We start from the raw sequence: 24,903 nt of genomic DNA on the forward strand, positions 1-24,903 counted from the left end.
GCTGGATTCTCCGCTGCCCGAAGCCGGCAGAGAGATCCGCGATCGGGCGGAGAATCCAACATTGTCAAAAAGAATGGGATCGGTGCCCATTTCCCATGTCCCGGAACCCCCTGGCAGCAGCATAGAGGTGCGCACCCTGTGCCAAGCAGGAGGATGCAAATTAAATTGATCCATTTACATCCTATTAATGGGCTGGGCACTGGGTTCTCCACGCCTATGTAATTCCCTGGCCGGGATTCATGTGGGAGTGGATTGGTGCAGGTATTTTGTCAGTGCTGCTCTGCCATGGTGGACATTGCGATGGGCCAAGGAGGTAAGTCTTTAAGCTGGGTGCCTCCAAAGTCCATCGGAGAGCCTCCCTCTCCCCTCAATACAAATCCTGCCCACCCCACCCCCTTCAGACCTCCTCATAACAAAGACCCCACCAGAGACCCACCCCATAATAGAGGCCCACCCCAGCCTGGAAGCCAGAGAGCAGTCCAGACAGAGACAGTGATGAAATCACTACTTTAAAACTCACTGTGCCCTGCACCTGCTGCCTCAGGCAGAGGAAGCAGCAGCTGTAAATTCCTAGAAAGCAAAAAACACATCATCAGATTTTAAACCCCCTCAGATCTTTGATTTGCAAGGCTTGCATTCGCATCAATGAGAAATTGCTTGCACTAGGCTGTGATTGACCGCTTCCAGACAGTCAGCTTTCTGGATCGTTTAATTTCATTTCCCTTCACACTTGAATGGATCTCAAGTACTCTGCTGCGAAACTAACCACAATGTTGAAATCATAGGGCAGGATTCACTGTTTGGGAGACTATGGCCTGAATTCTCCGATTTTGAGGCTATGTCCGGAGGATGTGTCTGGCTTTACAATGAAAAAAATGGCAAGGTACCAGAACCAATTCTCCAACCGGTGAGAGGCTAGCAGCCGCGCCACGTATAATGCACGGCCTTCCCAATATAAAAGCCTGGAGAATTGCCGGGTCCGTGGCCACGCATGTGCAGGGAAACGACCTGCAGCGGTCGGGCCGTACAACATGGTGCCGACCGCGCATGCACCTGACTTGCCAGAGACTGCCCCCCTGGACATCCCCTTGCCACACTTGGCCATCCCCCGCCAGTCCCTCCAGCCCTCCCCGAAGCCCCCTGGCCAGCAGCACAGCTTCCCCCCCCCCCCCCCCCCCCCGACTGTGGTAGCGCTGGACACAGTCCGCAGCCGCCACGCAGGGTTCACAGAAACTGAGAGCACACATGTCCTCGCCATCGGAACTCGGCCTATCGGGGGCGGAGCATCGGGCAGGGCCTTCAGGTAATGTCATGAGGCCATCCCAATGGCGTGCGGCGTACTCCTCAATGATGCTGTTTTGGAGGGGGCGGAACATCTCGATACGGTTGTAAACAGGGATTCTCCGCCCAATTGGCGATTACGATAACGGCGTCGGGCAATGGACAATCCTGCCCTATGTTCTCCCACCGGAGTTAAATCGCACATGATTTGCGTTCCCAATCAGAAGCGATTCATAATTCTTAGCCATGCAAATATTTGCATGGAATTAATTGCGAGAGATTCCTTCGAGAATCCTGCTATTGGGCCTCCATTTTGACCGGGCGTCCCAAAAGCGAGGTCCCGGGGCTGAGCCCCTCTCCCCCCTCAATTCAGCCTTTCCCCCAACCCTGTGCTATTTCTGCATCACATCTGTCTAGTTTTCTCTTTCCAGGAATTGACAGGTGCTGCGTCCTCTGTCTATTTCCCAAGTGTATGCGAAAGCAGTGATTTTTTTCACTGCCTCTGTCTGGACTGTTCTCTAGCTTCCAAACAGGGGTCTATCCTCTGGGGGGCTTCATGACAGGGGTCTCTCTTGTTGAGGGTTCTAATAGGGATGGGATGGGCAGGTTTTCCATTCTGGGAGATGGGAGGGGGTGGCCTTTTGATGGACTTTGGGGGCAACTCCATTGAAGATTCGCTTTGGGTCAACTCCTCTTGGACCCCCCTCCCCTAAGAGAGTCGCCCATTTTGTGGTGATCTGCTCAGGCCTCCACAACCTGGCACAGTAGTGGGAAGGTGTGCTGGAGGTGGAAAAGGAGGAAGATGTGGTTACCTCCGTGTGGGAGGGGGAGGATGAGGAGGTGCCAGACCAGGAGGGGCTGGTGGGTGAGTCTGTGAAGATCCACAGGACTAGCTGGTCGATGGAGGACAGGCGGCAGCGGCGAGGATCCGGCAAGCACAGAGGGCCAGGGAGGCCCTCATCCCCATCCGCATTCACCCCCTCCCTACCATCCTATCCCCATCCCTCAGCCTTGCCCCTCCTATCCCCCCCATCCCCCCCCCCCCATCCCCCTGTCCCACCCCTCAGGGTCTGAGTAACATAACTCCAGGGTGATGGGACTGTGTTGGCACTGTCAGCGGGTCACTGACGGGTATAAGGGGGAGTGATGATAAACCACTGAGAGCTGGGCACTGGTCCTCCTCAATCTATGCCATAGTCTGTCTGACCCCTGCCTGTCTTCTGAGTGCTTGCTCAGACCAATCACGCGGTGTGCCGAGGGGTGGGGGGTGGGTGGGGGGAGGCATCCTGAGCCTCCATGTCCCAGGAACTGGGGCACTGGATTGGTAGTCAGCCCGTATTGCAGAGGAAAGTGCCAAAGGGATCATATTAATCAACATCAACTTTAAAAAATTCGATACATGTGTCCCCCAACTGCCCTAATCCCCCGATGGTGCCGCCCCACTCTCCCACGCCCTCCTCCCACTCCTTCCCCCCTCCAAAGCACTCTCACGCTCTTAACCCCACCCACTTCTCCCCCCCAGTGCCCTCTCAGTGAACCTTGACCTGCCTAGCCTTCCATGCTCTACTGCTGCGCCCAGGTGTGTCCCCAGGATGCACATCAAAGGTGGAGGCAGCCTGTTCCCTATTGCGTCCTGTGGCCGTCATTGCCCCAGGCGGCCATCCTCTGGGCGCTCTGGGGCCGGAGGGATACTTGCTGGTGGTACATGCCTCACTGTGCCATCCTGTTCATGGTGCTGACTCTGAGACATGACATTGTCAGGGGGGTGAGTCTATGACGAGCTGGTGGGCACCATAGCCACTCCATAGAGCTGTTGGGGAGGGTTTAAACTAATGTGGCAGGGGGATGGGAACCGATGCAGGAAGTTGGAAGGTAGTAAAACAGGGACAGAAGCAAAAGGAAGTAAGGGGAAAAGTGCAAGGCAGAGAAGACATAGTCAAAAATCTAAAAGGGCGACAGTACAAGGTACAGTGACTGAGGGGAGCTCAGTGAATAGGCCCAGTAATAACACAAGAAATAAAACTGGAGATGTTAAGATTCAAAACAAAGGTAAAAAAACCAACATAAGTGTACTTTACCTGAATGCTCGTAGTATTCGGAATAAAGTAAATGAGTTGATGGCACAAATCATCGTAAATGACTATGATTTAGTGGCCATTACTGAAACATGGTTACAGGATGGTCACGACTGGGAGTTAAATATCCGAGGGTATCAAACTATTCGGAAGGACAGAGTGGATGGTAAGGGAGGTGGTGTTGCTCTGTTATTTAAGGATGACATCCGGGCAATAGTAAGGGATGACATCGGTGCTATGGAGGATAAGGTTGAATCCATTTGGGTGGAAATCAGGAATAGTAAGGCGAAAAAGTCACTGATAGGAGTAGTCTGTCGGCCACCAAATAGTAACGTTATGGTGGGGCAGGCAATAAACAAAGAAATAACTGATGCATGTAGAAATGGTACAGCAGTTATCATGGAGGATTTTAATCTACATGTCGATTGGTTTAACCAGGTCGGTCAAGGCAACCGTGAGGAGTTTATAGAATGTATCCGCGATAGTTTCCGAGAACAGTATGTAATGGAACCTACGAGGGAACAAGCGGTCCTAGATCTTGTCCTGTGTAATGAGACAGGATTGATTCATGATCTCATAGTTAGGGATCCTCTCGGAAGGAGCGATCACAATATGGTGGAATTTAAAATACAGATGGAGGGTGAGAAAGTAAAATCAAATACTAGTGTTTTGTGTTTAAACAAATGAGATTACAAGGGGATGAGAGAAGAACTAGCTAAGGTAGACTGGGAGCAAAGACTTTATGGTGGAACAGTTGAGGAACAGTGGAGAACCTTCCAAGCGATTTTTCACAGTGCTCAGCAAAGGTTTATACCAACAAAAAGGAAGGACAGAAGAAAGAGGGAAAATCGACCATGGATATCTAAGGAAATAAGGGAGAGTATCAAATTGAAGGAAAAAGCATATAAAGCAGCAAAGATTGCTGGGAGATTAGAGGACTGGGAAATCTTTAGGGGGCAACAGAAAGCTACTAAAAAGCCATAAAGAAGAGTAAGATAGAGTATGAGAGTAAACTTGCTCAGAATATAAAAACAGAGAGTAAAAGTTTTTACAAATATATAAGACAAAAAAGAGTGGCTAAGGTAAATATTGGTCCTTTAGAGGATGAGAAGGGAGTTTTAATAATGGGAAATGAGGAAATGGCTGAGGAACTGAACAGGTTTTTTGGGTCGGTCTTCACAGTGGAAGACACAAATAACATGCCAGTGACTGATAGAAATGAGGCTATGACAGGTGAGGACCTTGAGAGGATTGTTATCACTAAGGAGGGAGTGATGGGCAAGCTAATGGGGCTAAAGGTAGACAAGTCTCCTGGCCCTGATGGAATGCATCCCAGAGTGCTAAAAGAGATGGCTAAGGAAATTGCAGATGCACTAGTGATAATTTACCGAAATTCACTAGACTCTGGGGTGGTCCCGGTGGATTGGAAATTAGCAAACGTGACGCCACTGTTTAAAAAAGGAGGTAGGCAGAAAGCAGGAAATTATAGGCCAGTGAGCTTAACTTCGGTAGTAGGGAAGATGCTGGAATCTATCATCAAGGAAGAAATTGCGAGGCATCTGGATAGAAATTGTCCCATTGGGCAGACGCAGCATGGGTTCGTAAAGGGCAGGTCATGCCTAACTAATTTAGTGGAATATTTTGAGGTCATTACCAGTGCAGTAGATAACGGGGAGCCGATGGATGTGGTATATCTGGATTTCCAGAAAGCCTTTGACAAGGTGCCACACAAAAGGTTGCTGCATAAGATAAAGATGCATGGCATTAAGGGTAAAGTAGTAGCATGGATAGAGGATTGGTTAATTAATAGAAAGCAAAGAGTTGGGATAAATGGGTGTTTCTCTGGTTGGCAATCAGTAGCTAGTGGTGTTCCTCAGGGATCCGTGTGGGGCCCACAATTGTTCACAATTTACATAGATGATTTGGAGTTGGGGACCAAGGGCAATGTGTCCAAGTTTGCAGATGACACTAAGATGAGTGGTAAAGCTAAAAGTGCAGAGGATACTGGAAGTCTGCAGAGGGATTTGGATAGGTTAAGTGAATGGGCTAGGGTCTGGCAGATGGAATACAATGTTGACAAATGTGAGGTTATCCATTTTGGTAGGAATAACAGCAAACGGGATTATTATTTAAATGATAAAATATTAAAGCATGCCGCTGTTCAGAGAGACTTGGGTGTGCTAGTGCATGAGTCACAGAAGGTTGGTTTACAAGTGCAACAGGTGATTAAGAAGGCAAATGGAATTTTGTCCTTCATTGCTAGAGGGATGGAGTTTAAGACTAGGGAGGTTATGTTGCAATTGTATAAGGTGTTAGTGCGGCCACACCTGGAGTATTGTGTTCAGTTTTGGTCTCCTTACTTGAGAAAGGACGTACTGGCGCTGGAGGGTGTGCAGAGGAGATTCACTAGGTTAATCCCAGAGCTGAAGGGGTTGGATTATGAGGAGAGGTTGAGTAGACTGGGACTGTACTCGTTGGAATTTAGAAGGATGAGGGGGGATCTTATAGAAACATTTAAAATTATGAAGGGAATAGATAGGATAGATGCGGGCAGGTTGTTTCCACTGGCGGGTGACAGCAGAACTAGGGGACATAGCCTCAAAATAAGGGGAAGTAGATTTAGGACTGAGTTTAGGAGGAACTTCTTCACCCAAAGGGTTGTGAATCTATGGAATTCCTTGCCCAGTGAAGCAGTTGAGGCTCCTTCATTACATGTTTTTAAGGTAAAGGTAGATAGTTTTTTGAAGAATAAAGGGATTAAGGGTTATGGTGTTCGGGCCGGAAAGTGGAGCTGAGTCCGCAAAAGATCAGCCATGATCTAATTGAATGGCGGAGAAGGCTCGAGGGGCCAGATGGCCTACTCTTGCTCCTAGTTCTTATGTTCTTATGTTCCATAGGGTGACTCCAGATTGGTATCCAGTGCCCCCTGTTCCTGGTTGGTGCTCATGTGGCTGGCCCTGAGGTTCACCTCGGGGCGGAGGGGCAGCTGAACCCTGCCCCTCCCTGCGTCATATGGCTCTGCTAGCCCTGGCGGCTCCCCGATGTCTGCAACACAGTGACTGAGACATGCTCTGGAGCACCCCGGCAACGACCACCTGCGACTGGGGCAAGCTCTGCAGCGCCTCGACTATGCCTACATAAAACTGGGAGACCACCCCCAGCGCCTGGGACGTGCTGTGCAGGGCCTTGCCAATGCCCACCTGAGACTGAGACATGCCCCACAGCGCCTCATTGTGGTCGACCTGGTACTGGGCCACGTCCCCCAGTGGCTGGGACATGCTGTCGATGTGATCAGCCATGGCCGCCACTGGCTGAGCCATGTCTTGGACACCTCCACTCATGCTGCTGATGTCGTGCACCAACCTCTCCACTGCGGTCGCCAACCTAGCAGTGTTGGCCTCAGTGCCACGCATTGCTGATGCCATCACCTGCGCTCCTAGCCTTTGGGACTCTTCCAATCGGCTATGGGCCTGCTGGAGGGTCGCTGACATCCCCTGCTGAACCTGCTGAATCTCATGGGCGTTCCCTAGCATCTGCATCAGCTCTGGATAAACCTGGTCCCGAGGCTCAGCGTCTGACCGGGACACAGCTGAGTCGTGAGATCCATCAGACTTTCAACTGCTGGCTGGCCCAGGCATTCCTATCGCCACCTGATGTGCATCAGCAACTGTGTGGTGCTCACCAGCATGTGCCTCAGAGGCCTGCCCACTACTGTCACCCATCGGGTGTATCTCTGTGCTGATGTCCTCAGAGCTTTCCTCTGACATGTTCTCAGGGGAGGCAGGGTGGGGGGAACCACCCTGGATGGGCCGGCACCATCGGATGGCGATCCTGTGGGAGAATAGACATGGGTCACCTTCTCCTGCGGGGATACAGAGGGAGCATCGTGAGCCGTACCCGTCGTTTATTGTGAGGGTGTGGGGAGAGGGTTTGAGTGGAGGGCGGGGAGTGTATGGGGAGCATGAGGAGATAGGGGATGGGGAGAAGGGGGTGGGGGCATGGGGCAGGGATGAGGGTGGGGCGGCATGGGCAACATTGCTGGACATGGGTGAGGCGGATTGAGCTTGACCCTTGATGATACAGCTGGGGTTTGAGGGTGTCTAGAGTGGTGGCCTGGGTGGGATCCCAGGTGACCAGAGGCCTTCTGAGCATTCAAAGGACACAGGCAGCACTGAGCAGTGTGAGCAGCCAGGAGCCTGTAAGTAGCACCAAAGGTGCATTTAAAAGACAGATTGCAACGATGGCGGTCTGAGCCAGGCCACCCTGATCCCGAGCGGGACACCCCAAGTCCATGTATTTGGCACCAAGTCACTACCCACTATTTCCTCCCCGTCCCGCCTGAGGCAGCCACCCCCCAGCAAGCCCGATAGTTTTCAACTTTTGTTTAGTCTCCCATTCCACCTGCCCCTAATCCACGTTTGTTTTAAGACTTTTACTTTAACAAACAAACAAAGCAAATTTAACACCGATCAAACATTACTTAAGACTACTAATGTACCAAACTAAAGGAAAATGTACTTCCACAGGAACTAATTAACACAATTGAGATAAGTCTTACAGCCCCTTTCACTGAGCGGCGTGAGCACTGCACTTATGTAGATATATAGCAGTGCAGGAATTGTTCCAAAATTAATCGCCAGCATTCCAGCAAGCTTTCTGCCACTCTGGGTTGAAATTCCCAGTGTCCCTGGTACTGATAATATTTGTGTTTTGCAGTACTCATATCAATAGTGAAAATGCAATAAAAGTGATACTGGAAATTCATCAATGAGCCATGTGTCTTGCAATCTGCAAATGTGTTATATATCCTTTTCCTCTTGTTGCAGTTAAGCGGCAGATAATGCACAGATGAAACTGACTGTAACACACCGCTCAAAATACACTGGTGCAGCAGGCAAATTCAGCCACCGAATTCCCCAAAATGCATGGGAAAATCTAATCGCGCGGCTCATCAATGCGAGACAAGTCACCCCATACGTGGAAGTGAGGGAATTGGTGAGGAGCTGCTCTTTCATTCACAGCCTGTGATCGGAGGAATAATGTGGGACAGTAGGGTGGTGCCGCATCAATTTGAGCACCAAGGTGACGGTGAGAGAGAGGTGGCGTGGAGAGACTGCCGGAATGGGAAGAGGCTGCACAGAAGGAGGGGGGTGAAAGAACCTGTAGGGGGGGGGGGGAGGAGAAGCTGTGTGGGTAGAGGCTGTGATGGGAGAACAGTCTGCGGGGGGGAGGGGGGGAGAGGAAAGAGGAGTGTTAGAGAGGCTGTGGGGCAGTAGGGTTACAAAGCAGAGAAACTGAGAGGGACAGACTGCGAAGGTCCCCAAAAAAACAAAAATTTAGCCCTTAAGAAAATCTCAAGGACCCTTGAAAAAGAAAAATTATTTTGACCATTGCTGTAACAATGACTTAAAACAGTAGTGGTACACATACTGCTTGATTCCTGCCCTGAGGCCATTTAAACCCTTTGGGTGGCTGAGGCACCCACCTAACTTTGATTTGAAGAATGGCATGAGAGATATCCTCAGTGTCTTGGCCAATATTTATTCCACAAATCAGAAAAACAGATTATCTGGTCATTATCACACTGAAGTTTGTGGAAATATTCAAATTGGCTGCCTGTTTCCTACATTACAACAGTGAATACACTTGAAAACTACTTCATTAAGCTGTAAAGAGCTTTGAGCCATCCAATGGCCATGAAAGGCGCCAAATAAATGCAAATCGTTCTTTAAAGCTTCAAGGAAAATTACACAAAACTAGGTGGGGAATGTGAGTTGTGAGGAGGATGCAAGGAGGCTTTAAGGAGACTTGGACAGGCTAATTGAATGGTGGATGGAATATAGTGTGAGTAAATATGAAGTTATCCACTTTGGTGGAAAAAACAGAAAGGCAGACTTATTAAATGGTTAGATGTTGAAGTGTTGATATCCAAAGGGACCCATGTGCCCTTGTTCATGAATCATTAAAAGCTAGCATGCAAGCACAACAAGCAATTAGGATGGCAAATAGTATGTTGGCCTCATCGCAAGGGGATATAACTACAGGAGTAAAGATGTCTCGCTGCAATTGTACAGAGCCCTGGCGAGACGATACCTGAAGTATTGGTCTCCTTCTCTAAAGAAGGATATACTTGTCATGGAGGGAGTGCAGCAGAGGTTCATTGGACTAATCCCTGGGATTACAGGATTGTTTTACGTGAAGAGATTGAGAAACTGGGCCTGTATGGTCCAGAGTTTCAAAGATAGATGATCTCATTGAAACATACAAAACCTTTACAGGGTGTGAAAAGATGAATGTGAATCGTATCGGAATATGGGGCAGGCCATTTAAGACTGAAATGAGGAGGAATTTCTTCATTCAGAAGGTGGTGAATCTTCGAATTTTCAACCCAGAGGGACTTGGATAGTGGCACATCAGGGGCGGGATTCTCCCCTACCCGGCATGACGGGGGGTCCCGGCGTAGGGGAGTGGCACCAACCACTCTGGGGTCGGGCCTCCCCAAAGGTGGGGAATTCTCCGCACCTTTGGGGGCTAGCCCCGCGCCGGAGCGGTCGGCACCAGAAGACTGGCGCAAAAAACCGGCACCCCCGGCAGCGGGGCTGGCCGAAAGGCTTTCACCGGTCGGCGCATGCGCCGGCGGTGACGTCAGCGCCCAGCTGCCGCTGACGTCACCACCGGCGCATGCGCGATGTGGGTTTCTCTTCCGCTTCCGCCATGGCGGAGGCCGTGGTGGCAGCGGAAGAGAAAGAGTGCACCCAGGGCACTGGCCCGGAGTCTGAGCGGGGGGCCCCGATCGCGGGCCTGGCCACCGTGGGGGCACCCCCCGGGGTCTGATCGCCCCGCGCCCCCCCCCCAGGACCCCGGGGGCCCGGTCGCGCCGCCGATCCCGCCGCCACCAGAGGTGGTTCAAACCTCGGCGGCGGGAGAGGCCTCCCAGCAGCAGGACTTCGGCCCATCGCGGGCCGGAGAATCACCGCAGGGGCCTCTCCGATCGGAGTGGCGAGATTCCCGCCGCCGCCACTTCCCGGGTGGCGGAGAATCTCTGCCACGGCGGGGGCAGAATTTCGCCCCAGGAGACTAAAATGTGCGAATGGCAGAACAAAGGTGAGCAGAGTGTAAAGGGCAACTAGGAACAATTGGCCCAAGTGGAGTGGGAGGAGAGGAGGGGTTTGGAGGAGCTGTTGGAAAAATTCAACTTCCTGCGACCAATCTATTAGATATGTTGAAATAAGACATTGTTCATTCAGTATGTTCTCAGAGGAGATTTCATGTGTTATGATGACAGTAGACACTTTGGAAATTGTAATTCAGTAATGACGATTGACAATATTCTAAAGTGCTAAGAAGACCTTTTCATGCCGGTGTGTAGAAGGCATGCTGCCGTCCTAATAATTTGTGCCATTCCTTGCAATTACTCACAGTCAGTAATTACTGGGTTCAGTGTTGCACAGACCGAAGAACAGTGGGTTCCAAAACCACTCCATTCCAGGCGGGACCAAAGATGGGAAAAATACTAAATTTCAGAGAAGAAGAAGAGAGACTGCCATTGACATGACACAGTGGTTGGCACAGTGGGAGAGTTTGCTTCTGACCTTCGGTGACTAAGTGGAATTTGATAGATAGAGTGGACGTTCAGAGACTATTTCCTCGAATGGATGTAGCTGTTACAAGGGGGCATAACTATAAGCTTTAGGGTGGGAAATACTGGAGGGATATCCGAGGTAGGTTCTTTACTCAGAGAGTGGTTAGGGTGTGGAATGGACTGCCTGCTGTGATAGTGGAGTCGGACACTTTAGGAACTTTCAAGCAGTTATTGGATAGGCACATGGAGCACACCAGAATGACAGGGAGTGGGATAGCTTGATCTTGGTTTCGGACAAAGCTCGGCACAACATCGAGGGCCGAAGGGCCTGTTCTGTGCTGTACTGTTCTATGAATGGTCTCCCAGTGTTAGTGTGAGTTTCCTCTGGGCGCTCTGGTTTGCTCCCATAATCCAAAAATGTGCCTGTTAGGTGGATTGGCCATGCTAAATTGCCTCGTAGTGTCCAAACATCTGGGACGGGATTCTCCCGCAATCGGCGGGGTGGGCCGTACTGGCGCCAAAGAGTGGCGTGAACATCTCCGCCGTCGAGCCACCTGGAAGGTGTGGAATCCTCCGCACTTCTGTCGGCTAGGCCGGAGCTGGAGTGGTTGGCACCGCCCCAACCGGCACCGAAGGGCCTCCGCCGGCCTGCGCGAGTTGGCGCATGCGCATGAGCGCAAGCACATTCTGGCACATGCTCAGAACCGCTGGCATGATTCCTGCGCATGCGCAGTGGGTTTCTTCTCCGCGCCGGCCATCGCGGAGCCTTACACAGGCCGGTGCGGAGGAAAAGAGTGCCCCCATGGCACAGGCTCGCCTGCAGATCGGTGGGTCCCGATTGCGGGCCAGGCCACTGTGGGGGCCACCCCACCAGGGCCGGATGCCCCCTCCCCCCCCCCCCCCCCCCCGAGGACTCCACAAGCTGCCCTCAAAGCCAGGTCTCGCCGGTATGGACCTTGTCTAATCCACGGTGGCGGGACTAGCCGAAAACGGGCGGCCTCTCAGCCCATTGGGGCCCAGAAAATTGCTGGGGGGACCACTGCCAACGGCCCCCGACCAGCGTGGCGTGATCCCCGCCCCCGGCCAAAAACCAGCGCCGGAGAATTCGGCAGCCGGCTTCAGAACGGCGGGGTGGGATTCACGCCACTTCCCGGTGATTCTCCGACCCGGCGGGGGGGGTAGGAGAATCCCGCCTTTGCAGTTTAAGTTACAGGAAGTGGGCCTAGGTCAGGCATTGTTAAAATTGGGGGCGTGACCAGGGGGTGGGTCGCGGGCGGGTGTCGAGAAGCCGTCCGTCGCGGGGCTTCCGATTGTGCACATCCGCCCGCAACAGCCACAGCGGCCGGCTTTTAACAATGCTGGCTGCGAGCGGCCTTCAAAATGGCCATGAACATATTTTTAAAATGCGGCCGCACTGCGCATGCGTGCCCGATCATCGGTGCGCATGCGCAAAACTATGCATATGTGCATCGATGAGCGGGCATGCACGCGCATGGGGCCGCATTTTTTCTTTGGTAACATGGCCGCTCCCAGCCGGCATAGTTAAAAGCCGGCTGCTGATCACTCTGCCCGGTTTGGAAGTGCTCGGTTCTTCTGAACGAAGCTGAGGTTGAGTTTCCCCCCGGAGACTAGCACCATCGGACCCATCCGCAGAGATTCAGCGCCATGGCCTCCATCTCGGAACTCGCCTATATCCACAGCGCGTTCATCCTTCACGATGATGAGGTCACTGTCACCGAAGACAAACTCAATGCCCTGATTAAACAGCTGGTGTGACCTTTGATCCTTTCTGGCCTAGTCTGTTTGCCAAGGCATTGGCTAATATTGACATCAATAGTCTGATCTGCAATGTTAGTGCTGATCATCGTGCCCCAGCTTCTGCAGCAGTTGTTTTCACCGCTGCTCCTGTTGCTGCTGAAGAGAAAAGGGAAGAGAAGAAACAGGAAGAATCTGAAGAGTCCGACAATGACATGGGCTTTGGTCTCTTTCATTTAACGTGCGGTGCAACATTTTTCCAATTTACAAAAAATAAATAAAAGTTGAATATAAAAGCCGGCTGCTGCGTCTGAAGACCACGAATTTGCGCAATTGGAAAAGCAGAAGATTTTTTAAAAATTCCATGTAATATTCCTGCCTGAGAGAGGCAGAGAGAAGGTCATGGCCGCCGAACGTCATCATCACGTGCTTTGGGCGCGATTGCGATTCCACCATTTTGTCAGCAGCAAACAAGGTAAGAGAAAATATGGGTCGTGAAGGTCGACCGGCGTGGACCCCGAAGGTCGGCCGGTGTGGGTCCAGAAGGTCGGCCGGCGTGGGTCCTGAAGTTTGGCCAGTTGGTTAAAATGGGTCCCCGGAAAAGAAGTTTGAAAAACACTGGCCGAGGTGAATGTTCTTCTGGAGGCTTGATGCAGACTCAATGGGCTAAATGGCCTCCTTCTGCACTGGAGGAATTCTATGGACAACCAAGTGTGTGACCTAGGAGACCTAGAAAAACTGAAGTTAATGGGGATCAGGATAAAAACTCGCCAGCGCTGGCACACAACTAGCACAAAAGAAGATGCTTATGATTATTGGAAGCCAATCAACTCAGCCACAAGACATTGATGCAAGAGTTCCTCAAGGTAGGGTTCCAGATCTAACCACGTTCTGCTTATCCATCAATGACCTTTGTTCAATTATAACATTGGAAGTGGGGGTCTTCATTGATGATTTTACAGCTCTCAATTATTAATACAATAAAGCAGTCCTTTCCTCTTTCAAAAAGACATCAATAGCATCCATGCTTGGGCTAATAAAGTAGCAAGTAATATTTTTGGCATTCAAGTGTCCGACAATGTACATCGCCAACAGGGAGAGTCTAACCATCACCAAATCATTCATCATCAACATCCTTGCTTACCATTGACCAGAAACTCAACTGAGTCAGTCACAAAAAGGCTGTGGTTACTACAACTGATCAGACACCTGGGTATTTTGCTGTGTGTGGCTCACCACATAACTCTCCAAAATACCTACAAGGCACAAGCCTGCAGTGTCATAAATACTCTTTACTTGCCTGATGGTTGCAACTACAGCAATACTCAAGGAGTTCAACACCATCTAGGACAATGCAGTCTGCTTGATTGGCAGCCATCCAACAGAACACTTCATTTTCTCCATCAGTGGTCCACACAGCAGCGAGTAGCATTTACTAAATGCACGGCAGGCTTCTTCAACAGCATCGGCCAAGCCTGTGATCTCTTCCATCTAGAAGGGCAAGGGCAACAAGCTCATGGGAACAACACCACCTTAAGTTCCCTACTTGGGTCACATACTATCCTGACTTGGGCCTTTCTTGTCACTGGTCAAAATCCTCGAAATTCCTGCTTAACAGAACTGCGGGAGTACCTTAACCATACAAACTGCAGTTTGTAAAGAAGGTGCTTCACGACATCCTCAAGGGCAATTAAAGATAGGCTATAAATGCTGGCCTTACTCGTGACACCGAAATCAAAGAATCAAAATCAGAATCACTAACACTATTATTCAGTGTAAACTGATGGAATTTGAAAATGATGTTGATGCCTTTGATACTTTAATAAACCATAAAGTCAATTCCGAGAAATACACAAAAATTACCCTAAAACAATTTTTAGCCGAACTATTGAAAAAGAAGGAATGAACCTTGTAAAGTAGTTAGGAACTGTCTTTCATAACCTCTGGCCAATTAAGTACTTTTGAAGTATTTTCACCATAACAATGTAGGACACATAATTTTCCCACTGCAAGGTCCAATAACAGTAATGGGATACTAACCAGTTTGTGCCAATTTGTAATCAATTTGTGCCATGAGTTCTTTTTTGTCCACTTCAGTGGGCAGATGGGGCCTCAACTTAGTCTTCTCATTTTTTAGAGGAGACATTGAGTGCTCAGAGTACTGCACTGAAATGTCAGCCCAGATCATGTACTCTGAAGTGGGACTTGAACTTACAACCTTCTGACTCAGGCAAAGGAACTGACTGTTCTATGACTGAAAACTCATACAACATACGCTTGTGGTACATAATTATAGAGAACAAGGGGGCGTACGTGCAATTTGCCAGGCCACAGGTCTTCATGCCTGTTGAAGTTTGTGTACTGATAATGTCAGCTGATGAGTGGATAATACAGTTACTGAAACTGCACTGTTTTGTTCAATTCCAGCAATGTTGTGAAGAAAACTTGGCATATTGCCTCTCCTTTGTATCAGTGACAGATTCGCTGCCAGCGTACAGCTAAACATCTTTTATGAGTAAAGGTGAGGAATTTTTTCTTGCAGATGAGTTAAGAAGGCAAGATTACCTTTCATTGTTTTGTTTCATATTATTCAGCATGTGAGAAAAACAACATGCATCAGTTAATGATAGACAAATGGATTAACTGTTTAGAAGGAAGAAAGCCTGCCTGTTATATATAGTGGATGGTATTTTCCCATATGGTAGGTGGAATTTTCCCATAATTTGTCAGTGTATCAGGCTCTGACTGAAAGTCAGTATGTACCTCTTCAGATGCACTGCCAATTTTTTTCAGACCAGACCCTGAGCCACTCTGATAAAAATAAATCGGGTGTGATTTATGCTGTCAGTCTGGCAGGACGGGGCCTGATAGGGCCAGCAAGGCTGGCTCCGCAGAGAACATCGCACCCCAATCAGAATTGATGTTAAACTCCCCCGTCCCCACCGCACCACGTGCAACTATTGGGGGCTCTCCCCCAACATCCACCACGGCAATATCGTCTGTGCTCCCTCCGCCACTGATGCCCACTCCATCCCCTCAATGCCCGCTCCCTCCAAAGGTCTCGGCTCTCTACTCCTCCACCACACAAAACAGGAACCTGCTCTCAATTGGGATCCTCAGAGGCCCGCCCAGTCACAGGTTGGCACTGCCAGGTTGGCACTGGCTGTGTGATGTCCTACTGGTGCGATGCAAGATTAGAAGGCATCACGTGGGACAGCATGGTGGCACAGTGGTTAGCACTGCTGCCTCACAGCGCCAAGGTTCCAGACTCAATCCCGGCCCTGGGTCACTGTACAGTTCTCCCCGTGTTTCACCCCCACAACCCAAAGATATTCAGGGTAGGTGGGTTGGCCACGCTAAATTGCCCTTTAATTGGAAAAATGAATTGGGTACTCTAAATTTGTAAAAACAAAGTCGGCGTCACGTGATTCCAGTGAGTTTCAGATTTAATGAGCATTTACGAGATGGTAATGAACGTTCACGCCACTAGTCAGTGGGGTCCTGACCTGCCATTGGGAGAACTGCAAATTGCTTTTATGCCAGTGGGATTGCAATTTTTTGGCTGGACTCTCTGCTCTCACCCGCCACAAAACTCACCACGGACAAGATGGGAAAATTCCACCCTATGCTGTTGGACAAATAATTCAGAAGCCTGGACTAATGATCTGGGGGTACGACTTCAAATCCCACGACAGGAGCTGTGGAACTTAACGTCCATTGATGAATAAATCTGGATTAATATCAGTAAACGTGACCAATCTTTCCTCCTGCACAAAATTTTATAGGTTCCATGCACTTAAATGAATAGGCTGCTCACAGCAAAAAAAAAATTAGAGTGACATTGATGGTGATCATGAAGCTGTCAAACTGTTGTAATAACCCATCTGGTTCACTAATGTCCTTCAGGAAATTTGCCTTTCTTACCTAATCTGGCCATGCGATGACTGCACGCCCAGAACAATGTGATTGATTCTTAATTGCCCTAGCAAGCCATTCAGTTGTTTTCAAGAAGGCAGCTCACCCCAACCTCCTCTGGGGCAATTATAGATGGGCATTAAAAGCTGACTATGAATTAATTTTTTTAAAGTTTAGCTTGCAGTTCAAGTTTGCCATAAAGTTCAGCTGCATAATCACAAATGTAATATCTTCAATTAAATAACATAATTGGCCAATGTAATGGAATTGTTCTCTTTTCTCTCCAGTATAAAGTATTCCTTACTGTCGTAACCCCTGGTGCAGTTTTGTTAGTAATTGAAATGGGTTTCTCACCAAAATATCTTCCTCCTCTGAATAATCTGAATGACTAACTTTAAAGAAAAATGAGAATGGGGCGGCAGTGCTTCGCATTGCTGTTTCACGGCACTGAGGACCTGGGTTCGATCCCGGCCCCGGGTCACTGTCCGTGTGGAGTTTGCACGTTCTCCCCGTGTCTATGCGGGTCTCACCCCCACAATCCAGAGATGTGCAGGTTAGGCGGACTGGCCACGTGAAATTGTCCCTTAATTGGTGAAAAAAAATTGTGTACTCTAAATTTATTTTTTTTAAAGGGGAAAAAAAAGAAAATGAGAATGAACCATTAAATAGTTTCATTGGTGTTTTGTTTGCTTTTTTTTTACTATCCCTCATTTCGCAGGCGGAGATTTGTTTATGAATTCAACCCTGTTGCCTCCAATTCTTCTGCATCTTTAAACTGCCTCAGTGACAAAACCAGAGCTCAGAGTGGATCACCCACGTCATCAACTTATCAGAACCATGTTACTTTAATTTTTATTGAACTGTGTGTGTGTGTGCATGTGCGCGCGCACGCACGTGACAGTGTGAGATTTGTGGTTTCTTCGACTGAGTTAAGTACATTAGCAACATTTTGTATTTTACAAAAAACTTAAGGAAATTCATCTGTTTGTGTCTTTTACAGTCCCAGCACATAAACAGTTAAACACTTGCTGAGTTTGCAAGCATATCCTTTCAAAAAAAAACCTGTTGCAGTCAACTGAAGGTCGGGGAAAGAGGGGAGCCATTCCATTTCTCACCTGATCGTAACACACATTGCAAACCTGCAACACAATCACCCCTGTGCATCATATGTTTTAGGGCGGCACAGTAGCAAAGTGGTTAGCACAGTTGCTTCACAGCTCAGGTTCAATTCCCAGCCTGGGTCACTGTGTGTTCGGAGTCTGCACGTTCTCCCCGTGACTTTGTGGCTTTTCTCCCACAGTCCAAAGATGAGCAGGTTAGGTGGATTGGCCTCACTAAATTGCCCTTAGGTTAGGTGGAGTTACTGAGTCACGGGTTGGGGTGGAGGTGTGGGCTTATGAGCCGGTGCAGACTCAATGGGCCGAATGGCCTCCTTCTGCACTGCAAATTCTATGATACTATAATGTAACCCACTTATGTTTAAAATTCCTCAATCGTTTGCACTGGTTTGGTTGATTTAATCTGGATTGCACTGGTATCACTCAAGGAAACTCTATCTCAGTGTTCCCATTGACATTATTGATCTCCCAAACATTTGGGGCGGGATTCTCCAGTCTTCCATCCACGTGTTTCTCGGCAGCGGGAGGTGGCGTGTCGTTCGCTGCCAGCGGGGTTCTCTGCTTCTGCCGCTGTCAATGGGAATTCCCATTGAAGCCACTCCACACTGTCGGGAAACCCACGGGCAGGAGTGCACTGCCAGCAGGACCAGAGAATCCCGCCACCAGCGAACGGCCAGACAGTTCTGACCCTCAACTTTATTGTAGATCAGACACTAGAGAAAGCACAGCATGCAGGGTCAGCAGTCGGAGAAATGGTGGCCAACAGTATATGCAATCGACGGAGTGCAACAATCCCCACATGCCTGTTGCCAATTTACCACATTTAACAAGTGTATTCGGCAATGCTGATTTAAATCATGGAACGGAAAAGAATCCTTAAAAGCAAACTCATTCTTAGCATTTTGCTTACTACAAGTTCTTTTGCAACAACACTGGAGTAAAATGTGAAAGCCAAACAAACTAAAATGCATAAATATGCCTTTCCGTAGCAATATCTAAAATGTTAGTGCTGTTTCCAAAATAACTTAGTCATTTCAATTTAACTTTTGGAAACATAATCCAGCTTTAATATTTCATCTTCTGCAGCGCAAGCCACTGAATGGGCTCGTTATTACAGTGAGCTAAGTTTGCCCAAATATAATTTTCAGTAGAGAGTTTATTATCATAACCCATCTTCGGTGACGAGTTCTGATACACAGTATGCGTCTAAAATTGTACAATTTACTGACAGCATTTAAATTTCTGTGACATGTGCTTTCACCCTTGCAGTTCTTCTGGGGTCAGGCTCATTTAAATATTTCTTGCGAGCCACTGACAGTTTTTGAGTTGCTGCTGGTTCCAAACCTGCAGCAAAAAATACGTATTGTTTTTAATTTATAGCTTGTCGATTACCTAATGCAATTGCTTGAAATTAGTTTCCGCGATTCTTGCATTTCCCTCTGCTGCTTTAGCAATGTTGGACTCTAAGAGTAAAATGTCGACCCAACTGTCTCCAGATTGTCAAAGGCCAGGCATATGATTGAAGATGCACGTCAGGATCCTGTGGAAGTTCTAACATGCAAAGCTACAAGGTAACTGCCCAGCAAACTTAGACTTCCCATGGGCAATTCAACCTTTGCAAATGTCTCCAACTGTGAGCTAGAGCCAGAGACTCTGGCATAATCCTGCAGTGCTAATCTGGATAGTTACCCAGTTTAAAACCTAGTCTAACAACTAGGTAATGTCATAACATAAGGATTCTATGGGAAGCAAGAGATGAAATTGCAGAGCCGTTGGCAATGATCTTTTCGTCCTCACTGTCAACAGGGGTGGTACCAGGGAATTGGGGAGTGGCGAATGTGGTGCTCCTGTTCAAAAAAGGGAATAGGGATAACTATGGGAATTACAGGCCAGTTAGTCTTACTTTGGTGGTAGGCAAAGTAATGGAAAGGGTACTGAGGGATAGGATTTCTGTGCATCTGGAAAGACACTGCTTGATTAGGGATAGTCAGCACAGATTTGTGAGGGGTAGGTCTTGCCTCACAAGTCTGATTGAATTCTTTGAGGAGGTGGCCAAGCACGTGGATGAAGGTAAAGCAGTGGATGTGGTGTACATGGATTTTAGCAAGGCATTTGATAAGGTTCCCCATGGTAGGCTTATGCAGAAAGTAAGGAGGCATGGGATAGTGGGAAATTTGGCCAGTTGGATAACGAACTGGCTAACCGATAGAAGTCAGAGAGTGGTGGTGGATGGCAAATATTCAGCCTGGAGCCCAGTTACCAATGGCGTACCACAGGGATCAGTTCGAGGTCCTCTGCTGTTTGTGATTTTCATTAATGACTTGGATAAGGGAGTTGAAGGGTGGGTCAATAAATTTGCAGACGATATGAAGATTGGTGGAGTTGTGGATAGTGAGGAGGGCTGTTGTCGGCTGCAAAGAGACAGAGATAGGATGCAGAGCTGGGCTGAGAAGTGGCAGATGTAGTTTAACCCTGAAAAGTGTGAGGTTGTCCATTTTGGAAGGACAAATATGAATGCGGAATACAGGGTTAACGGTAGGGTTCTTGGCAATTTGGAGGAGCAGAGTTGCCACTCAAGTGGATAGAGTTATGAAGAAGGCCTATGGTGTTCATTAGCACAGGGATTGAATCTAAGAGCCGTGAGGTGATGATGCAGCTGTACAAAATCTTGGTAAGACCACATTTGGAGTACTGTGTGCAGTTCTGGTCGCCTCATTTTAGGAAGGATGTGGAAGCTTTGGGAAAGGTGCAAAGGAGATTTACCAGGATGTTGCCTGGAATGGAGAGTTGGTCTTACGAGGAAAGGTTGAGGGTGCTAGGCCTTTTCTCATTAGAACTGAGAAGGATGAGGGGCGACTTGATAGAGATTTATAAGGTGATCAGGGAAATAGATAGAGTAGACAGTCAGAGACTTTTTCCCCGGGTGGAACAAACCATTACAAGAGGACATAAATTTAAGGTGAATGGTGGAAGATATAGGGGGATGTCAGAGGTAGGTTCTTTACCCAGAGAGTAATGGGGGCATGGAATGCACTGTCTGTGGAAGTAGTTGAGTCGGAAACATTAGGGACCTTCAAGTGGCTATTGGATAGGTACATGGATTACGGTAGAATGATGGGGTGTAAATTAATTTGTTCTTAATCTAGGACAAAATTTCGGCTCAACATTGTGGGCCGAAGGGCCTGTTCTGTGCTGTATTTTCTACGTTCTATGTTCTGTAATAAAAGCCTCCAATCTCTACCCTGACCATCTGACAATCACTGACCACCGGACTAAACCCCTAGCCACCTGACTATCTCCAGGCCCAATCTGCTTCCTCTACCGACCACTCAACTAACCCCCACCCCCGGATCAGATCAGTCTACCCACCCTGATCACCCGACTAACCCTGCCCCCAACCATCCCCGTCGACCAATTCAACTACCCCGACCTGACTAACCCCTGACCATCCCTCTACCTGACTATCCTTCCCCCCCCCCCCCCTGCCCCCGACCTTACCACTCCCCCCATCACCTGACTGTACTCCCAACTATCCTCTGACCCAACCTGACCTGACTACAACTGGCCCAGTCCAGCTGCCCCAGAACCATCTGACTACTCCTCGATTAACCCTTCATCTGGAGCCGAGTACTCCCCTTCCCCAACTGAACCCATCTACCCCACCTCCAGACTGGATCCAATTGCCCCAACCACCCAAATGGACTCCACTACCTCTAGCCTGGCAAACTGCCATCCACCCACCTACCCAGCCATCCAACGACGTACCCAATTACCCACCTCACCTACCCATTCGCTAATCCAGATTCAAAGACTGGACCTATAAATTATCAGACAAAATATGGCAGCTGGCATCATAAAAGTGGAAATATGTCATGGCTTTCCACTCGAAAAGAGTTGTCCCTGGGTCGCTCGACTGGTCATTTCTGTGACAGCCGGAATGGAAAGATACTGGAAGGAATACACAGCATCGACGGGTCTGGAGAATCTTTGCAAAGCAGAAATGCATCTAGCATTTCTGCTGCTCGAAAGATTCAGACCAATGTTCTTAACATGTTTGTGCTGCTATGATCTAGAAAGCACTGGATGAATGGATTGTAGAAACAGGATCAATCATAACTTTCAAAAGGGAATTGGATATATGCTGGAAAAGCATAACTATGCAGGATTATGACCTTCTTCCCTACTGTAAGATTCTACAATGATTCACTCAGTATTGCTGTGGGACTGAAATACAGAAAATACATTAAAGCATGTATTTATTTTTAGCATTCTTATTTGAAAGTGGGTGCATTTTCATCAAAAAATCTGAGTCATTGTTTGCCTAATTAACACTCTGCATTGTCTTAGTCTAAGAATCTCTGTGGATATATTACATTTGATGTTGTTATACATCCTGTGCTACAGTTTTATGCTGCCATACTATTAGAATTTCAAATACATTTGTCCGATTCAACAGTATTACATTTCAAGAACAGTGTATCAAAGGATATAAAATATGAAATGGACACTCCTCTATTTTCCATTTGCAAGCAACTTGTAAATTCAGAGCTTTGTTGCAAATATAATTTACCATTGAAAGTATATTTGTGAAGTGAATCTACAAATAAGGTGCTACAGTGACACATGCAAATTGGTTTAAATCGATGCCCAATACAATTTTTATAAATGTGCGCAGGGCATAACTTAACTTAAATCCAGCACAATCTTTTAAAATTAGATTGTTGTAACATCTAGTTAATTCTACTCTTGAAGTAAATCCTTGGAAATGCATAATGCTGACAATTTTCATAAATTACTGCAATGTCCTTGTGTAAGTATTGGGAATTTAATAGCACAAAGTTAGAAATCAATTCTTAAACTTTGTGAAACAATGGGCAATCAACAGTGTTTTACCTGTGCAAAATAAGTACCAATTAAAGTATTTCATTGCCAGGATCTAAATCCGCCGGTTTCTATTCAACAGCATTGAACGAAACAAAACGCAAACAGAACGGAGATAATGATCATTAGGATTAACACAAAAAATTAGGGCAAGATTTGCAGCAACTGAATAGTCTTTATTTAATCATGTTAGCAATAAGCAGTCAAAAACATTTTGGCTCAGAATTTGCTGGAGCGAGGCATATGCAGGAGTTGGATTTCTTCCTTCATCTCTAATCACAATTGCTGAAAGTGCGAGTTGATAATGGTTTGATGGGGTCAACAGGGCATCTGGGACTTAGAGAACAACATGACCAAGAGTCTATCTCCTTAATAATGCAATTTAAGGACAGAGAAAGAAAAAGAGCACACGAGAGAAACAATGAGTAGTAAGGTGAATTAAAGTTAAATTAGATCACGAAAGAAAGATTGGATTAGTAGATGGGCACGAGGAGGTGGAATGGAAAATAAATAAATTAAAATAAAAGCACCACGAGGAACAATTTACTACTTGCAGGAGTAACAATTTCTTGCAACTACAAGCAATTTCTTGACAATGAGAAATTTGTGCCTGATACCCATTTTTGTGACGTTAATTGAGGAGTCGCATAAATCATCCAGTAATTTGCAACAATTCGCAAAGGCATATCTCTAGCTTGCCACAGATTGAGGCTTTTTTAGGCACTAATAAAGGTGTGCACTGTGAATTTGCCATTTTGATCCTCCAAATTCACAGCCATTCAGTTATCTTTAACCTAGTATATGATACGGTCTAATTGTAGGAGCTGTACTTCTAATATGGTGATAATTTTTGTTAAAATCCCAGTGTGGACTGCAACAGTCATTAGGAAACTGGACGAGAACCTCAAACACGTGTTAGTTTTTAAAACTGTGTGGAAATAATACCTCGCTCCAGGAGCAATTCCACTGACCAATAGATATCTTTTATATTAAAACAAAATTTACACAGGAATAAATAGATTAAGATCACAGAAAATAGCTTTTCTATTAACTGTTAACAATTCTTAAAACAAAAGCCCTTTATACTACTAACTTATACCGTCTCTATTTCCAGTTAAGCAAAGTCCACAGATCAAAAGCCACTTAGAAATAAAGGTAGCGAACACAGGGGCTGGATTCTCCGATTCTCGGGCTATGTCCCCACGCCGGCGTGGGAATGGTGGCATTTTACACCAGACAAAATAGTGCAAAACAGCCACCGATTCACCGTTTTTCTGGGGCTAGCAGGACGGCAGCGTAGAGCACTTGGAGAATTGCCATTCCGTGGCCATGCATGTGCTCGGCGGCATGCTGCAGCAGTCACGCCATGCTATATGGCGCCGTCTGCTCATGGACGCATGCCCCGGACGAACCCCCCCCCCCACAGTGCCCCAGCCCCGAATGATGTCCCCTCCTGCTCGTGGATCGGCCCTCCCCCAAATGTGGTGGCGCTGGACTGAGTCCACAGTCGCCATGCCGTATACTCTGGCCGCTCGCCAACCGCGATTTCGCCATCGGTGACAGGAGAATCCAGCCCAGGGTTACTTGCTGTACACTTGTGTAGCAGTTTCTTGAAAGACTGCTTGAAGTCAGAGATTGATCCTTTCAGGAAATAGCCTGCAGATCCTTCTGTCTGTGTCAGACTACTGCTCAACCTGACAACATTTGGCAAAAGCTACTGCTCAGCTTAAATCTTCTCACAGACTCCTATATCAAACTGCAAAATTTCAAACAGACCTGGCTCCTCCCATTAATTACATCATCCTTATCCCACTCACATCCCCTGACTTGGTTACCGAAGTCTAAACACATGTCTCAAATCTAGTCTCCAGGGAATCTCCAGCAATCGTAACAAAATTCCATTAGGCCTCTCTTTGTAAGCACATTGCGGGAATGAATGATGATCACAATTTTACTCCATCTTAATTGCACCTTTTACAGCCACACAAACTGGGTATCTAAATCTTGATTCTTTAACAAGATTACAGAAAAATACAATATAAACCAATGTTTTACATACATCACATTTATAATATCTTGTCACCGTCACAGAAATATATACAAATATGCAAATTGTACCAATTTGTGGTTCACTATCACAGTTTTGGTTTATTAGCATGGTAGAACATTCATTGGTAAATCTAAATCACAATTTACAAGAACCAAGGTTTAAAGTGGTAATGTATGGACAGATCGTTGTTTGAAAATTCAGAATAGAACTGAACGGACATCCAGATTAAAGCTGGTGCCCAAACTT

At 47.5% G+C, this 24,903-nt stretch overlaps 2 protein-coding genes across 8 annotated transcripts in view; one reads left to right on the top strand and one right to left on the bottom strand.

The window, feature by feature from the left end:
• Positions 1-24,903, bottom strand: part of LOC119955159 (neuronal PAS domain-containing protein 3) — a 1,584,282-nt gene that overhangs the window by 544,776 nt on the left and 1,014,603 nt on the right. The gene's annotated exons all lie outside the window — the stretch shown is intronic.
• Positions 12,604-12,974, top strand: LOC119962470 (60S acidic ribosomal protein P1-like). Its single transcript, XM_038790422.1, has 2 exons — positions 12,604-12,674; positions 12,749-12,974. The coding sequence occupies exons 1-2, from the start codon at positions 12,604-12,606 to the stop codon at positions 12,972-12,974; spliced, it is 297 nt and encodes a 98-aa protein (XP_038646350.1).

This window comes from Scyliorhinus canicula, chromosome 2 (assembly GCF_902713615.1).
Source record: "Scyliorhinus canicula chromosome 2, sScyCan1.1, whole genome shotgun sequence".
In the NCBI taxonomy this organism is placed as follows: domain Eukaryota; kingdom Metazoa; phylum Chordata; class Chondrichthyes; order Carcharhiniformes; family Scyliorhinidae; genus Scyliorhinus; species Scyliorhinus canicula.

What these genes read in the sequence shown, in the direction of transcription:
- LOC119962470 (XM_038790422.1), top strand. Translation starts at nt 12,604, where the DNA reads ATGGCCTCCATCTCGGAACTCGCCTATATCCACAGCGCGTTCATCCTT. An exon ending in GATGATGAGGTCACTGTCAC is followed by an intron (nt 12,675 to 12,748) that starts CGAAGACAAACT and finishes TCTGTTTGCCAA; the next exon opens with GGCATTGGCTAATATTGACA.